The 19377-nt window shown below is 30.5% G+C and overlaps 1 protein-coding gene and 1 long non-coding RNA gene across 2 annotated transcripts in view; one reads left to right on the forward strand and one right to left on the reverse strand.

Annotated features, from left to right (window-relative positions):
• Positions 1-8424, reverse strand: part of LOC142334080 (uncharacterized) — a 122405-nt gene extending 113981 nt beyond the window's left edge. Inside the window, exon 1 of the mRNA XM_075381757.1 lies at positions 8168-8424. Coding sequence (XP_075237872.1) covers positions 8168-8281 — 114 coding nt within the window. The 5' untranslated portion in view covers positions 8282-8424. The remainder of the gene's footprint in view (positions 1-8167) is intronic.
• Positions 2914-18910, forward strand: LOC142334088 (uncharacterized). Its single transcript, XR_012758765.1, has 3 exons — positions 2914-3044; positions 5253-5471; positions 18400-18910. It is a non-coding gene; the product is annotated as an uncharacterized LOC142334088 (long non-coding RNA).
• Positions 18911-19377: the final 467 nt, after the last annotated feature.

Here is a 19377-nt window from a genome sequence, read left to right on the forward strand (position 1 = left end):
CGTCCATAATATAAAATAAGTGAAATATATATATATATACTTATGATATATCGTTGAAAAGCTCTCAGTGAGGGCTTATTACTCCCAATTTTTTTTATTTTCGGCACTTTTTGTTCAGTCGATTGCAATCAAAAGGGATAGTGTACAACTAGATGTTACAACAGTCCTAAATAAAAAATTACAATCATCTAAAGCTAATCGTTTTTGAGTTATGCGAGATACATACAAACAGACGTCACGCCAAAACTGGTAAAAATGGATTCAGGGATGGTCAAAACGGATATTTCCATTGAAATCTGAAAATTTTTCACGATCATAATCTACTTTCTTTACTTCGTACAAGGAATTAAAAACTATTAACTCGAAAATTAAAACTAATGAATTCAGTAATCTGTATTATTAATATAAGGAAGTAATAATAAATAAAAAACTAACATTAGTAAAATAAAAAGATGGCTCTGAACAAAATTTACTTCCTGTGATAACTTTGTACGTAGTGATGATTGTGAGGGAGTGTGCACGTGAATGGGACCAGATAGAAAAATTTCTAGAATGTTCCGAATCTCGTCCTTCCATCTGCTTCGCGCCATAATTCGTCAACAAAAAAGAACTGCGTGTGTCAAAATGTGTTACGTTGATGAAAAATTATATTTCTTTATAATATTATTACCTGTTCCATTACATAAAGCAATGTAGAAAAAATAAACCAAACTTATATATATAATCTAATCTTTTCTTTCTGATAATTTGTTAAATTAGTATTACTGTTATTAACGATTAAAGTTGTCAAATACACCAAATAATATTTCTTTACGATTTGTAGCGTCGTTATCAAAGCCGTATCAAATTTTGTTTACTTGATTATTTGTATTTGGCGAACATTATTAATATTTAGGAATATTTTAAACGAATCTAAACGACCGTTCAGAAAAGAATTCAACATGTAAACCAGGTAAGTTCTTTTAAAATTCTTATAAAATTTATATATAGATTACTTTATACATAATAAAAATAATTTGCTTTCAAGTAAGTTATACATTTCTCTTTTCGATTCTTTTGTAGACTAAATTTTTTGTATTTAATTTCTATTTAAATGTCCTCTAATAATTGCTACTTATTAATTATTTCGGGTGTCAATATTTTATTTAAATTCTGTTTTTTGTTTTAAAAAAAAAATCTAGATTTCTGTTAATAACAAAATCTTATATCTGTGTCTGCATTTGATGATTAATAAATTAGCTATATATTTTAAAAAGGTAAAATGGCCTTTATTGTTACATGAAATACTTTAAAAATATTTTCTCGCTTTTTTTAAACTTACATTGATGTGTTTTGCAGATCAAAACGGTCGGTTTTTATGTTAGGTGGTCATATTTATTATTAATTTTTTTTGCAACAAATATTTATTTTGATTTTTTTAAATATTTTTTATTAAGCGTGATAACTTACAATTGTACAATGAATCCAACTTTTAAAATTCACCTGCATGATTAGCTAAATAACATAGCCAACAGTACATAAACGGTTAATGATGAGGCCTTCAATTATTTAATTTTATGTAATATTCAGTATGTATATATATAATTACAACCGCGCACGTAAACATGATGATTGCACATTCGGGTGCGCGCTTCAGTTATTTTTTTTTTGCCAAAAATTGCAATTTTTTATTTTAATTTAAAGCAGAAATTTAAAAAATCGAGTAGTGTAATTAACAATAGACATGTAATATCGCCCCGTCCAAGTCACTGAACGCGTGCTTGCTTGCTACATCTTAGAGAGATCTATTTTTTATTAATACTAACATAAAGTAATGTGTGAAGTTTAATCTGTGTTTGTTTAGACATTTATATACTTTGTTCTTATTTATATATTTACTAGCTGCAGGGCTAAACGATTTAATTTCCTGATAAACAAGATCCGGTCGATCAATAGCGTATTCGATGCGTTAAACAGTTAGTGCTCGATTTGCTGATACATACGCCGTTTGAATCGTGAAAATCGGACGAGCGGCTGCCGAGATATTACGGTGGTAATATCTCGGCAAAATTAATATTAATTTATATAATATGTAATTTAACATTACATATTATAATTACATTAATTTAAAATTTAACATACAATAAATGGAATACTCGAGCGAATGCATAGTTGGTAGTTACAGTGTTAGATAACTTTTTTTTTAACCAACATAGAATGGAGGACCGAGTCCTATTAAAATGTACAAAAAAAAATTATTTCGTGCAAAAATTGTTGCAAACTTCAGGCTTTATTTTTGTCTTAATGTATATAGTTTAGGCTTCAGAATTTTCTTTTTTTGTATGAAACGACAAAACCTAATGAGAAAATAATAAAAAACATGAAATAATTGCTGACATTGATTTCAAATACACACGCATGCGCGCGCACACACACACACAAACACACGAACGCACAAGAACTCATTTTACGAAAAGTTTGTTTACGTCTCATGTGAGAACAATAGATTAAAAATATTAATACCTAATATAAATCAGCTGTTCATATAACCATATGTTTATGTAACGTTGCAGTGTTGTCACTTTGGCTGCCAAAAAAAACTAGTCTACTTTATTTAGAGACCCGTAAATAAAATAATTTGATAAAAAACTAAAGCTTATTCATTATTTCTTTTGAATTAAGCCCATTTTTATTATCAATTCTAGTTTTATTCATGTTTGCGACTACAATCTTTCTAGATTTAGAATTTGAAATCTAAACAATGAAAACTGAATTATCTCTTTATTATATAAAAATTTCATTTAAAATATAGCCTTGTATTGATTTATTAATAATTAATTATTAATCTCCACAAAAATGTTTGAATTAAAACCGGAAAGTATATAAAATTTTATTTCACTAATAACTTCTGATTTTTTCATTTTATTGCTAACACTGAAATGTCATTTTTTGTAAATCTTTTACAATCTGAGGTTAATAATTATTAATAAATCAATATATTTAAATTAGAAAAAAATAAATATATGAACATGAAGTCGGGATTCGAACCGATGTGCCTTTCGCTTGTAAGTTACAAATATTTTATTAATTAAAACTTTATTTGGCTATAACTCTGGAACCGATGAAAACAAGTACCACTTATTATGTATCGTTGAAAAGCTCTCAATGAGGGCTTTTTTTTTAGAAAAAGGTCAAAATGTTGTACATGTCTGCAAATAAAAATACGATGGGACTGATAGCTGTTGAATAATAAATGCGGTAACTTTTCAATTAATCCCCTGCTATGAAAAATTAAACCAGAATTATGAATGCTATTATATAATTGTTTTAATATATAAATTATTTTATATTATATAAAATATTAGTCACATATAACACTATGAAAACATAAAACATTATTTTGGATGTCATAACCTGATAAGTTAAAATAAAGTGAAAGAAATAGTTTGATGTAATACTTTAGATATAATTACATAACTTCAAATAAACATGCTCCTTGTCTCAACTGCTGCAAATTTATTGATTAGTTTCTCAAATTTATGCTATTGTCGGTAACCTCCTGCTTCACACTCAGCAAAGCCAAGGCTGAAAACTTTTCTGCCCGGCTGATGATCTCAGGTAGGCAGGATAAGTTTTAACTTTAACCTTTCCCTACTGGCACTGGATGTTGTAACAGTCAGTAAGATAAGACTGGCTTCCAAATTTGGAAATGCATCAGCCCCAAACTACACGATGAAGTGTAGCAGGTCTGCTGGTGTCGAAATCTTAACATCAGCCCTTGTGTTGAGTAGCATTCACCAGTCCATTATTTCACTGAACATCTCCAAGCCATCCAACCTGCCCATAAAAATGCATCTCTGCTTCAAGTTACTTTCATTAGTTGCGTACATTTGTATGTAAAAGAAAATCAAAACCGATTTCAGTTTTTTCAAGCTGATGAATTCTTCTCTCATAAGCTTTTGTCAAGCATTCTTTTCATCATTCATAGCATTTCATTATCTATTGTTAGCCTTATATCCTCTTTTGTTTCTCCAGCCATTTTCTTCTTCCTTTGTTGTTTCTAAACTTGGAGATCACAAGTACTGCACAGTTCCTTTGCTTCTCAAGAGGATTCTTGCATATGGCATCACTGTTTAGAAGGAAATGCTCTTGTAAAGCCTGAATAACTTGAGTAGTATTATGGAAATTCTTTGTGTCATCCTGAAGCCTTTTCTAAAATCAGTCAATCTTGACAAAACTGAAGAAGGACCAGAAACTCGAAGTTAAAATCTGATATAACAACTGAATCGCAACACTTCTTGTATCTGAATTTTCATTCTGATCATCTGCTATATTTTCCATTAGTTCTACCAAGTGTTGTCAATTTAACAGCTTCTTCACTGACTCACCAAGAGCAGTTTTCAGTCTCTCTGATCAAACAGCTGACCACAAAAAATAAACGTACATAGAATGCACAGTACTGAAAAATATCATACCTTTACCTCAAGACTTAAATAATGAATCCCCAAGTAAATTAAGTGTGTGATTATCACAGTTAACAGACATAGTTTTTGAATAAAGCGCAACAAATTGTTGCGCTGTTTGTTTTTTAGCCAGACATTATAGATGTGTTGTTTTAAAACTGTGATCGACAGACAGTTTTCAAAAAGTAATTTATACAACATTTGTTGCAATGTCATATATACAATCCTTTCTGTATATTTTTTATGAGTTTGAATGAATACTAAGAAAGACTCCTTCATAACTATAGTTTATATCTACATGTCTAATGATCTTTGACACTTGTTCGTGGTCAAACATTATTCCATAGTATTTGGTTTTGTGGTTGTCATACACAAGTTTTTCTCCGACTGAATATGCTAAAAGCTGGATGAATTCATTTTGTATTTCTGGTGAAAGGTATGTATTTGATACTAAATTTTGCTCTACGTATTAAAAAGGTCATGGTCAAACTCTTCAAGAAGCTTCAGAAGTTCTATAAAACTTCCAGTGTTTCTGTCACTCCTATTTTTCAGTTTCAGTGATAGTTTCTTTTTCTGCAGTCTCTTATGGCCAAATTTTGTTTGCCTAAATATTCTTTGCAGGGTTACACCCTTTAAATACTTGTCAACATTTCTTTTTTTTCTTTAACAATGTGATTTTGAAGCTGTGCAACTATTAAACCTTTTTTTAATCAGTCTTATTTTCACGTTGTGAAAGAATTTTAATACCTTTGAGAATTCTCATGTTCAATAATTTTGTCTGGTTTTTTCAATTATTTAAACCATTTTCAGTTTCCAGAGAAGAACAGTATCCCTGATATCCCTGAGCTAAAGTATCGCATAATAAGTGCAATCAACTCTAGCAAAAATGACATGTTAGAATGAGTTTGGCAAGAGCTAGACTTTCGTGTTGATGTGTGCTGTGTCACCAGAGGAGCACATATTGAACATTTATAGATTTTAACAAAAACTGTTTGAGTCCCTGCATCACCTCGTACAACTTTCATTTAGGTAAGTGAAATACTTTTTTTGTACTGAATTTTTATAACTCCTAAGAACATTATGAAACGCCTTGTATATACTGATTAAATAGTTGAACATATCACAAATGTTTATGATAGTAATAAATTTAAACTTGCGTACCAGACAAATAACCACGTAATAAAAACCACGTAATAAAACGCCCAATATCTGATTTATATAATTTGAGTGGTATTTATAAAATTGGATGTAATGGTTGTGACCGTATTTATATACGAAAGATCACTAGATCATGTAAGACTGTATTTTTGGAATATTTTAGAAATTATAAAAAAGGTAAACTGGGTTTCTCTAATGTATCTGATCATCTGATTAAGAACAAACATACAATATCTGATCTGATATTAGGACAAATTTAAAAATACTGGAAATTAAAAAATATAATATGATTACAAATAGTAAGGGATTTGACATTTTAGAAAGATACTATATATATAGTATATATATTTTTATGTGTATATAAATTTAATATGATCAACCATCAGACAGAATATGAGGATGGCGGTATTTTGAAAGCTGCACTAAGATGGCACCACTGTCTATTTTGATAGTGATGTATATATTTCAATCAGTATACAAAAGTAAGCAACAATGTAATATAAATTCAACTAAATCTAAAATATATTAATATATATTGATCATTATAATTTATGAAAATATATTCTTTATACATAACTGAACCTGTATTTTATTTACCGTGAAACATGAACCAGCAAAATCAGTTCATAGAAAAGATACCTTTAATATGAACATATTTTAATTACATATTTTAACCTATATTTTTTTAAGGAACATATTTTATGTTCCTTTTATTTGAACATATTTTTGGTTCTCCGACCACGAATATTGAAAGTTCTACAATGTAATAAAAAATACTGTAATTTATGATTAATATCAGAGAAAGGAATTACTGGAGACGGACATTATTCAACATTGGAATTGGGTTCGCAATTCATATTATATCATTTTAATTTAACGTTATTAATATTATTATTATTATCAAAGAGCAGTTGCTTTACTGAGAGGTACTTTCATTAACTTTAATGTAATTATGAAATAAGTGAAGAAGGATGCTGTAAAATTTAACACTATTTTTCAACCATTATTTCAACTATTTTATTTAAGTGTTTGTTGGGTATGGTAGAAATAATATTAATAAACTAGTTCATAACAATACAGGATTAATGATACCATCAAAGGGATATTTTTAATTAACTGTCCTTTCTACAGTAGTAATTTATGTCATGTCAGACATTGTAATTCAGAAACAAATATTTCTCTTTATAATCGTATTAAACAGCGATTTAAAACATATTAATTGTAATTTATTGAGGCAGGTTTTCTTTGGACCTAATACAAGGTTTTCAGATATTATTTTCAAACAAGTTTTCTTCAGACAAGTTTATTTCCTTTTCAAATATTACATATTAGAATCTTACACCTATTTCAGAATTAAAAACAGGATTCAAACATGGGTTTATATAAAGAGAATAGTTTGGAATTTAAACAATTTGTTCAAGGTAGAAAAAAATCAATTATAGAGGAGATATCTAAAAATGTTAATGTTGATTCACTGATTTGTACATATAATTTGTCTAATCTGGGTAGTGAGCGCAATCATGTGTTTGATATTGACAGAAATAGCAAAGATTGGCTGAAATGACTATCGAATTCCATTGATTTCAACTACAGAGTGACTCTTTAGTCCTGTTACCCAATTTTAAATGTAATTTATTAAGAAAGAGAAATTTAGGTGGAATAAGAAAATGTATTTGTTACAAAAGAGATTTAATAAAAAGCTATTACTTACATAATTGTTAAAGAATATGCTCAAAATGCCCACCCCTTGCGGTTATACATGCACGGACTCTTTTCAGCATATTAGCAGAAGCCTTTTTAAGAGTCGCATTAGAAATATTCGTGATTAAGTCTGTAATATTGACTTTCTGTTCATTAGTAATGTGAGGATTGTTTTTGAAGGCCTCGACTAATATAGCCCCACAAAAAGCAGTCAGGAGATGTATGTTCTGGGGACGTTGGAGGCCATAAGACCTTATATTACTTTAATTAGAGTATATTATGAATAACCTATAGAAAAGTTTGATACTCAAATTAAGTTGTCTTCACGGTTTATATCAACTGTGAAGTCAATTAAAGGTAAATGATATTTTAATCAATATTCTGCTACACAACAGAATATTACAATGTAAAACATGTTATGCAGTATTAATAATACAGATTTACTTATTTTTAAAAGGTTGTGCATCAAATACTGATAATGTTATAAAAAAGCTGGGTAATAAAAGTAAACCTAACCACTGAAGAGAATATTCCATAACATATTAAACAAATTATTATTCTAATAACAGTACTGCACAAAGTACAATTGCACCCTTAACTTCAGACGCATTAATGCGATTAGATGAAATAAAATAAACAAATATTGTTTAAAAGCTGCAAGTTTTAATCAACACGAATACATATATAATTCCATAGCTAACTAATCTCATTTAAAATAAATCCTTAATGCAATACTGAATATAACTATAAAACAATATAATAAAAAACTTATAATTTATAATTATTCTTTAATATAAAAATACGTAAACAAAAAAATGCAAAAATATCTATCCAATATAAACACAAAGTATTTCAACGAAACTTACTTGACATCCCTTTTTATGATGAAAACCGACCACTAACACGCGCAGAACTGGGTTTTCTACTTTATTATAACCGTTTTCACCCATTTTAATGATTATATTTATTTTCTCCGCCATTACCGTATGTGAACTTTAATCAGATACGATCGGTCAAATAGCAGGTGTACAAACATTATAGAATTTATAGACAGGTGGTTTAAAATAAAAAATATACAAATAATGTATATTTTTGTAACATTAACACAAAGAAATAAATAATTGTCGGCGTTTAAATTGTTTAGTTACTTCAAATAAAAAAAAGGTTACAATGATTAATTTACTTGATTGTAAATTAATTCAGCACTGTATTAAAAGGCAGTCATTTCAAAATATTTATGAAATATTTAATTTTGTTTTATAATAATTATACAATAAATTAATTATTGTATAATTCATTTATTGTATTTGTACATTGTATTTGTAACAAATACAATGTAACAAATAATTTATAATAGGCTACTTCCGAATTCTTCGTGCATGTTTTTTTATTATACCAAAAACTAACATATACAAACACAAAATTTTCAGCTGGATTTAAGTCTAGGGAGTTGCCTGTCCACGAAAGCACTTGAATAGTTTCATGCTTCAATAAAATCTTCCACTCTTTGGAAACTTGACGTGACTTCAAATCTTCTTCAACACTCCATTGCCTTGTGGCAATTAACATTGAAGTTGCATCACAATACTTTACTTCAGAAAATTGACATATACATCAATTTTCAACAAATTATCTATTGGAAGTAATAAACAAGGGGTTTCAAATGTGAACAACCCCAGAACATTCAACTGATTGTTGAAAATTAGGTGATGTATTTTCATCTGATACTTTTGTGATATATGGAACGCTTTGCCCCTGAACATAAAAATGTAGTCATCAAAAAAAAAAAAATTTTTCTGTTCTATTTTCCAAATAAGATGTGCTTTGGATCATAAGAGCCTTTTTTTTGCACATTGCTGAATTAGAAGCTGCTTTTTAGCTGGTCAACAAGCTTTTCAACTGGAAGAAGTTGAAATCTATTTCCTTTATTATAAATTCAAGACCCACAGAACAAAAAAAATAACAAAGTATGATTTTGTAATAAAAAATGAAATAAACTTTCACAAAACACTATTTAAAACATGAAAATTGATCAATAACCAAAGGAAAATAATCTCTTATTACATGGACAACTTAAAGAATGGTATGGTCAAGCATTATAGTCAGAACATAGAAATAAACAAAAAATTCTCTGAATTCAGATTAATTTGTATGCTACTATACATTGTTTCCATTCAGTTATAATACTGCTTATTATATTTAAATTGGCCCTATCCACTGATCCATTATATTTTTGCAGGTTTATACAAGGGTTATTTTTTTTTTCAAGGTCCAATCGGTCGCGAAATAAAAACCTGTGCAAAAATCAGATGAACCTTTGCACAGCGTCTCTAGTATGGCCTTCAATCACGCCACATCACTTCGTTTAGTTCTGAACACATAGCTAGCATATAAACATGTCTACAATAGCATCTCCTGCCAAGTGTGAAGTGCCGGAATGGAGTTCTCTTGGTGGAATTCATGGAACGTGGCACGACCATCACTGCAGCCTCATACTGCGTGACTCTTCAACGTCTACGAAGGGCAATTCAGAATAAGCGGAGAGGAATGTTGTCATCAGGCTTTGTCTTTCTCCATGACAATGCTCGGCTGCATACTGCAGCTGTAACAAAGAAGCTCCTGCAGCGTTTTCGTTGGGAACTGTTTGATCACCCACCATACAGCTCGGACTTGGCTCCATCCGATTTTCACCTCTTTGCTCACATGAAACGCTGGGTAGGAGGACAACGAGACATCGAGCTGCAGACCGGCGTAGAAACATTGCTGAAAACACAACTATGTATGTACTTGTTACAAATAAAAAATTTTTATTTTCACTGTGGTTTTAATTTCGTGACCGATCAGACCTTGAAAAAAAATAATCCTCGTATTATTGCTAGTTTCATAATTATAATTTTTATTTATATAAATTTCTTGATAAGGTATTAAATTTACACTGCTTAATGGATCAACAGATATTCTTAATAAATTAAAACAAAGATTCTGTTCATTTTTATTGGTATTAACAACTGCGTTGTTTGTTTTAACTTCATGTTATAGTGTGTTATTTGTTTTAAAATAAAGCATTGGTTTTGGAACCGTTTAATATTTCATTTGTTTAAACTCAATTTGAAATTGATATAAAGTTCAATATTTTTCTTGAAAAATCGTTAAATTGCAATTCAAGCTGTGTTGCAACAATGACATGTCTTCAATACAGCACCTATTTCATATTTTAAATCTGATTGATGTAAATATCTTTTTACCTTTTTATAATCAATTGAGATAGTTTCAATAAAACTTATAAATCTTTATTGAAAACTGAAAATAACCTGGCATAAAATCTTGTAGTATGCATTAGGTTTATTTGATTTTAAGTCATTGCTCTGTAACCCATAAAATTAATTATAATTCAAATGTTAATAAATGATTATTTGGCATACTAGTGTACAAATGACAGCTTTCACTCAAAAAATCAAAAATAAATTTTATTTTTGAGTTTTCTAAGTTTAATTTAAAAAAAAAATTAAGGGTTTTTATTAATAGTTATTGGACCATATTTTTGTGTATATTAAAGTTAAACTTTAATTATGTCTTGTGTTTTAACTTTTATGTTACAAACTTAGCAGAAGAATTTAATGTTAACAAAATGTATTAAAAATATATAAATTTATTTATTAAAATATATATAAATCGTTTTTTTATTATTATTTTTTGTTTGATATTAAAATATTTGCAACATTATTTGAATTTTAATAATTGTGTCCAGTGATAGGTTTGTAGAGTTTTGTGCAATTTAGATTTTTATTTTTATCAAATTTTAAATTTTTGAATTATTATTTATATTATTTTTGTGTTGTATGTAACATATTTTGAAGTTTTATTTTGCAGTTAATGTTATTTAAATTTTTCCTAGTTTGTTCATTGTCATATTAGATTCCTCCCAAAATTGTTCTTCTAATGATAGTTGTATTTTTGGAATTATAAAAATAAAACTTTATAGAAAATATTAGGGCTATACAGATATTGATTTTTTACTTGGTATCTTGAGAAAAAAAATTGCAGCAACATGTTGATATATATGATATTTAAATATTATGAGGTAGCATTTAAACATCTTAGTAGTAAGATGTTTATACATTATAATTTATGCCTTAAACACCTTATAACTAATAACTGATTGTGTTTGCACACATGCATGTGTGTGTGTGTGTTTGTGTAAGAAAGAGAAGGTAAGAAGAGAGTTGGATTAGGAAAATCTTTCCCTCCAAAAACAAATATCCTAGGAAATTATAGTTCAAGCAGGTATTTGTGATTTAAATGCCTGGTAAAAAAGTTTTTACCAGCCTCATTAGTAATTGTTTCCTTTTGGGAAGCTGTTCAGCACGTATGGAATTCATGTGGAAATAAATTGTAGTTTCTTAAAAACTTTAAAAAAATTCAGTATCTAACTTCATTCGTCCTTCTTTCTCTTATGTGTCCATTACCAGTACTATGGTAATTCATATAACTCGCATAAGGGGCGTATCTATAAAATAACTTATTTATGAATAGATTACTACATATAAATAATAAAATATTTGTATGTATTACAATTTAATGCTTGACCCCTTCAATTTAGTTTTGATTTAAAAATGCATAGAAATCCAGAGATCTTGTTTTCTATTGGTCTAAGATATGAAAGAGATCAATTTCTGTTGGCTGTTTTAACACATTTTCCATTTTCTGCTTTACTGTATCGACTGATTTAAAATGTCTAAAAGAAAAAAGTCACGTAATGCCAAATCTAGCAAATAGATGTTCCAGTATTATAATATGTCTATTGTTAAAAAACTGCTTCACAGAGTGCTGTGAGCATTATAGTGAAGAATGAAATTATTTTTCCATAGCTGTCGTTTTTTCCAACTCTTTCTCTCAACTTTGTCAAAACTTCCATTTAATAATGCTTGTTCCCTGTTGTGTTTTCTAGAACCATTTTTTCTAAAAATTATATACCCTTAATATCAAAATACATTGAGCATGGCTTTAAATTTGGACTCGCTTTGCCAAGTATTTTTTAATTCTTGATTAAAAAATACTTATCAATCAAAATACCCCAAAAGGGGTAAATCAAATGAAATATCCCAAAAGTTAGAATCTCTATCAAGTTGTTGCAACATATCAGTACTAACTCCCTTGTGATTTTTTTTCTGTTATAAAATTATACCAGATTAATTTTTTTACATTGATGTTCTCATGGGAAATTTTTTGTCAATGTTCATGGTTTTTATTGTCATTGGTTATTGAGGCTGCGGTCTTATAAAATAATCCGATAGTTTTTTTACATTTTCTTCCATTTTTGAAGTGGAAGAAACAATGTTTTTTTGTGCATTAATTGTGCAAAATTTTTGTTTGAAAATTTGGTGATAATTTAAATGTATGTATTACTACAATCTGTTGATATAGTTCACATTTCAATAAGCTCTGTGTGATTTGTTGTTAATTGTTCCTGTTGTAAAATTTAAATATTTTATCAGGTAAGCAATTTAAAACGGACCCGATACAGAGTTAAACACGCAATGCCAGCGGAAACAGTCTGGTTTGTGTGGGTTGCGCCTATTTGGTTACTAATTGTGATGTTTCCGAAAATATTCAGAAATTATTATACTAGGTAGTTTGTAAGGATTTGGTATTTGTTTTTGGTTTCTATATTTGGGTATTTTATTTCAAATTTTTGGTTACATAGGTAGCCTAGATAGGTTATCTAGGCTATCTGTTGGAGTGGGTGAGTTTATTCTCTTTGAACTACTCTACTGGCACAGGGACTTTCTGTTATTCAGTTTGTATTTATTGTTATTGGTTTTTGTTATGTTTAATAATTTGTGGTCTGTTAATTTTAAATTTGTTGAAATTTCATATATTTGTTTAATTTGAACAGCTGTTGTCACATTGGCAACGTTTGTTTGTTTATGTTTTGTGTTGATAGTTTTCATTTGTATTGTGTGTTTATGATTGTGCACCCACTTTGTTTGGCAAACATAATGACTGTTGGTAAGTCTATTAAACTTTAATCTGAGATTTTACACGAAAATTTTCTTACCTAAATTTTCATGTAGTCAATCCAACACGGGTTAAGTGGTGCGAATGTTTGACACTGCTGACATTAAGAAACAGGGTGAGCCCAAGTGGGTTAAACCTGGTGAGGTGTTGCAGCTTGATGGCTCTTTCTCCTCTTCTAGGGAGGATAAATCGCAAGATGAGCCATCGACCTGGGCTGGAGAGGTTAAGGTTTTGGTTCAAGAATCAGGGAAAACCTTTAGAAAGGCAGGTACCTTTGCCACCTTAGTGCGAGCCTTTGAGGAGAATTATTATTTAATTGTTCAGTTATTGGAAACTCAAAGGAGTGCCTCCAAAAGTGTGCGGGATAGGATTCTTCCTAAGGTGAGGGATTTTAAGTCAGTTGTGGCTGTCGTCAGGCAGCGCTGGCTGAGGGATAAGAGATGTTGGCTGCTAAGCCTGTTGTGGCAAGAGAGGTGGTGGTAAAGGAGACATGAACCTAATCTGTCCTGACGACAGCCAGAAGTGGTTTTTGTCAATATGAATGAAGTGACATCTAGCAAAACTAGTAAAGACCTGAAGGATGAGTTTCAGGTAATCCTTCGCAGTAAGCGGTCAAACCTGAAGATTCAACCAAATAAGACAAACAAAGAAGGGTCTTGTGGTAGTTGCAGATGATGAAAATACTTTCAAAGTGATTACTGATTCTTCAAAGATTGGTAAGTCTGACGTGAGAGTGGATTGTAGGAGAAAGAGGCGAAGAAATTTGTGGATTCTCTCGGTTAGACTCTTAAGTTTTGGAGTGTAGATCATTTGGAATTGGATAACCTAGCAGAAAAATTATCGGCGTCCTTTATTGACACTGCTTAGTGCTCTATACCCTGTAGTTCCAGTCGATAGAGGCAAGTGTTGTGGTCGAATAAGGAATATACTAATTTGAAACAGTCTGTCTGTTGTTTACGAAGGGCATCTCAATGAGAATGTGATCCTGGATGGTGGGCCATACTTGTTGCTAATTATAGAGAGCGCAGGAATTATTACTTTTACAAGGTATGTAGTGCCAAAAGAGATTCATGGCGTTTTTTTGTGCAGCACCGGGTAATAAAGACTCATGAGGAGTAGTATATAGAGTTTTGGGACACAAACGTAAAAAGGTTGTTCTTCTGTCCACTCTCTCCACTTGGCATGGAATTATATCAGACAAAAGTGAAATATTACAAAAACTACTTGATGATTTAATGCCTGATGATAATGCAACGGTGAGTTTGTGTCAGAACTGTTACATGGGTTTTCAACAGATATTTATTTGCTGGGTATTTCCCAGTTTGTTCGAGGAAGAAAGAATTAGTTAAATTATTATTTAAATGCGGTGACAAGGAAGCTACTGTTGGTGCCTCTTACAGGCCCTTGACATTGCTGTCGGTTCACGGTAAAGTTTTTGAGAAGGTTCTGTTCTTCTTGGGAATGAGAGATTGACTTTGTGATGTTACTGAAAATCCTCGAGGAAGTACTGAAAATGAGTTGCAAGTTCTGCAAAGTTATTTCAGATGACATTCATTTCATCAAGATGTGGTGCTTTGTGGAAACAGCCATGAAATTAGTAAGACACTGTCTAAGGGTTGTCTCCAGGGCAGTGTGTTGGAGCCTCTGTTGTGGGTGGTAGAGTTTGATTCTCTTTTGCGGCATAGGTTGTCCAGCGGGTGTTGTGGTGGCTTATGCTGATGGCAGGCTCCTGCTGGTCAAACAGTGCTCACAAAGGGAGGTTGCATTCAGAGCCACTTGGGCCTGCAGGATGCTTGAGCCTTGAGGTCATCAACATAAGATGAAGTTCAGCTTGGAAAAGACCACGATGATACTCCTTAAAAGTCCATTTGGCGGCAAGCCTATATTTTGATGTCAGGCCAGTGAATCAAATATATTCAGGTTCAAAAGTACCTCAGGGTGTTTCTTGATGAGAAGTTTTGATTCAAGGAGCACTTACAATATGTTGCAAAGAAGGCATGTAGTACCTTTTGTGGTATTTGACATGTGATCAATCCTGATGGGGTTCTTAATTTTAAGACCATGAGTACGCTGTATAAGGGTGTGTATGAGGTAATTATGCTATATGCAGCGCCTGTCTGGGTGAAAAAGATGAAATTTAAAAGTTATTGGGATATGTTATTGAGACCCAATACGTCTTGCTGTTAACGGTGACATGAGTCAATCTTGGTGATTGCTGGAGTGAATCCAATTGATCTACTTGTGTCAGAGGAGCAAGAGTGATATGTTGCTAAGAAGTCAGGAGAGTTGACTTCAGAAAAAGTGTGGACTATTTGGCAACAGGGCTATCCTTTATGGCAGGCTAGATGGGGTGAAACAGTTGATGGGCTTGATCTGTTTCCTGATGTTGCTGGTTTGCAGGGCGCCTCTTCGGTATGATCAAAAAATTTGTGATGCAATTTCTTTCAGGGTATGGCACGTTTAGGGCAGATTGGCTTGCTTTGGCCTGGTTGATTCCGTGTTATGTCTGCAATGTGGTGCGCTGGAAAATTACGTTTATGTATTCTATTAATGTTTCAGTATGATATGAAGCATACAAAAGTGATTTGTTTGCTTGATGTTATTAGGTCGACGTTGGACTTCCATGAAAATTGGAAAAACCAGGCTGAATGGACCATCATTGAAGAACATATGGGATCTCTTGTAAAAGAAAGGATTGCTGAAGGTGTGTAGAGTAGGTTCCCCCTTGGGTTTTCCATTTGTTGTTCTGTTATGGTATTAGTGTTCATGTTTTATGTTCTTGCTCTTGTTCCCTATTTACTTTTTGCTACGTTCCGTTTTAAGTTTTTGTTTTATTTTATTCATGCTGGTGTGTGTAGACTCAGCCTTTCCTATTAGGTGTAGTTTATTTTATTGTCAGCTCAATCGGTCAGTCTTGTTTAAGACTCACTGATAGGTTTTTATAGGGATAATATGGAGAGGATGACATTGCGACCAGAATCATCACATGGAGGGTGTCTATTCCTACAGAGTCAGGATGGACGTGATACAGATGAAACATAGTTGTGAAATAAAATTTTATTAATGAAATGAAAATAAAATAAATTTTAATTCTGTATTTATATTAGGTAAAATTAAAAAATATTTACAACTAATCCTTCAGATCTGGTGAACAGAGGCTATTGTCCTCTGCTGACTGCAAAAGTTCTATGAATGTATACTAATAAGTTGTTTAATGTGCAACACATTGACTTCTTCCAGCAAGACAAAGAAACAGTGTGTTGCACGTTAAACAACTCAGTATAATGTTTAAACAACGGTTTTTATCCACAATCTTAATCGAGTAAAGAATTCTTGAAAATTGTACATAATACTTTTGTACTGACAATACAGTAACAAAAATTGTTTCCTCCCATATATGTTCACCAGAAACAGCAGGAAATTCATTCGCTAGTCTTGAAAATGAAACCATGCCCCTCATCTGACAAAAAAGTGTAGATCGGGTGTATCTGATATCGACAATGTTTTTGAGAAGTCAATCTGCATTAATTAAGGTGTTACGGCTAGTTCTCATATGTTGTTACATAGTACGATTTCAGATTTAAATCGGCAAGAATCTAAAGGCAAAATGTGTAATTTACATCGCTTTATTGTGCTATTTAATATATAAATTTTTTGGACAGGCAGATCCTTCTTTGAATATCAGCAATGGCCTCTGGATTCATTATAATGGAAGGTCATCTATTTCATTTTTCAATTTGAAATCAACTTTGTTGTATGCCTTTTTGAATTGTGTATGATGCTTTTTGCTTGAATTCTGTCATTCAGAAATTTTTCAGCAAATATTTCATGTGTTCCTTTAAAGGATTCGAGGTGTGTAGAAATGTGTGAGGTGTGTACCACAAAAGTGCTAATTTGTAAGAGATGTTTTTATTTTATAATCTTATATACTTATAATACAGGATTATATTATTGTAATTATAAATTATAAATAATGTTTTCTTAGTTATATATATATTTATTTACTTATATATACAATACATACACTATAATCTACAGGGTGTCCAGACTAAAAGTATCCTAAAGTACAACTTGTATTAAGAAAACCAGGTAATAATTTTTACAACTTTCTTTTTTTTTTTTTATTAAACTCAACATTTTAATGTAGGTTAGTCAGCTTTAATGTATGCACCTTTTTTAGCTCATCAGACGCCAAGACGATAATGTAACTCTTGCCATGTGTTTAGGAGCAACTGCGGCATTGTTAGAGCAATACCTTTAAAAATTTTTTTTTTAATACGTTCAAATCTCAAATTTTTCTTTGTTATAACTAGGCCACCTAATAGACTTACCTAGACTGGCAGTGAATGCATCGCTTACTTGATTCACAGTCTCTTGTAACTAAAAAAACCTTTTGATTTCCAGTTTGTGAAACCAAGCTTCCAGTCTCTTTTGAAGTCATATGTTGGGAATATGATGTCTTGGATGTAGGAGAATTGATATTTAATTCAGTTTGTACAAGCCGTTGAACATGCATAACTAATTGAAACTACTAACCAAAGCATGTATCTAGACAGTTGCATTGGAGTCGGCTTGTCTGCATTTGTGTATTCTGCTGAATCTGAGAGTATACTGAACAAATCTTGGGGATATATCGTGTCGTTTGAGCTTATGTTGTAAGAGATTTCAAGGACTGGTTTCCTAAATAGGGCCATAGTTTTAGATACCTTCACCCCAGACATCGTGTGTATAAAATGTGTGGGTTTGTAGATCTGATCAATATGAATGTAGAAGTAATAAATATATACCTGTTATAAATAGTTAGTTTTGTTGGTTTTCCTAAAACATGCATTTGATAATAAAGTTTCACTCAAGATTATAAACATACTATAAAATAAGTAAAACTCCTTATTATACTAAAGTTAACTCTATGATTAATTAATATTCAATACCATGTTAATTATGAATATATGTTTAAATTATTCAATTTTTTATACGTATTTAGTGGCTTTTTGGAAGATAACACTTATTAATGTGTTATTGTAATTGCAATAATTTTTTATTAATTCATAATTATAACAAAAAATAACTTAATTTGCAGGTTGCTATGGATAAAGGAACTATCAAAGGAAGTACCAAGAATTTTATTACTTGTAAGAGCATAAATAATTCGTTAAATGATGGAATTATAAGTGAAAACTCCAGTGAATGTAATTGTGCTTATGGTGATGTAACGGTAGAAAATTTAATTGAGAATATAAGTAGTGAAAACAAGTTGCTCGAGCAGAAAGGAAAGAAGTTGGTTTGTGAATATTGCAATGAAAGATTCAGATGTAACTGTTATTTAAAGAGACACATTAACATTCATACTAAACAGAAAAAAATAATCGTAACTTTTGTCAAAAGTTATTTCATTTTGAAAATGTTTTAAAGAGACATCTTAATATTAATACAACAGAGGAAAATTATGTTTGTAACTTCTGTCAAAAGTCATTTAATAGTAAATCTCATTTAGTGAGACATCTTAATATTCATACAAAAGAGAAAAATTATATTTGTATCTTTTGTCCGAAGTCTTGTTATGATAGTTCTACTTTAAAATCACATTTAAATATTCATATTACGGATTATGTTTGTAACTTCTGTCAAAAATCACTTCATAGTAGATCTTCTTTAGTGAGACATCTTAATATTCATACAAAAGAGAAAAATTATATTTGTAACTTTTGTCAAAAGTCATTTAATGACAAAAACCGTTTAAATAAACATATTAATAATCATACAAAAGAAAAAAAATATATTTGCAACTTTTGTCAAAAGTCATTTAATGACAAAAGCCGTTTAAATAAACATATTAATAATCATACAAAAGAAAAAATATATTTGTAACTTTAGTCAGAAGTCTTTTTATGATAATTCTACTTTAAAAACACATTTAAATATTCATACTAAAGAGAAAAATTATATTTGTAATTTTTGTCAGAAGTCTTTTAATACTAAATACAATTTAGTGAGACATCTTAATATTCATACAAAAGAGAAAAATTAATTTATAACTTCTGTCAGAAGATGTTTAATC

The sequence above is a fragment of the Lycorma delicatula genome, chromosome 13, assembly GCF_047948215.1.
Source record: "Lycorma delicatula isolate Av1 chromosome 13, ASM4794821v1, whole genome shotgun sequence".
In the NCBI taxonomy this organism is placed as follows: Eukaryota; Metazoa; Arthropoda; class Insecta; order Hemiptera; family Fulgoridae; genus Lycorma; species Lycorma delicatula.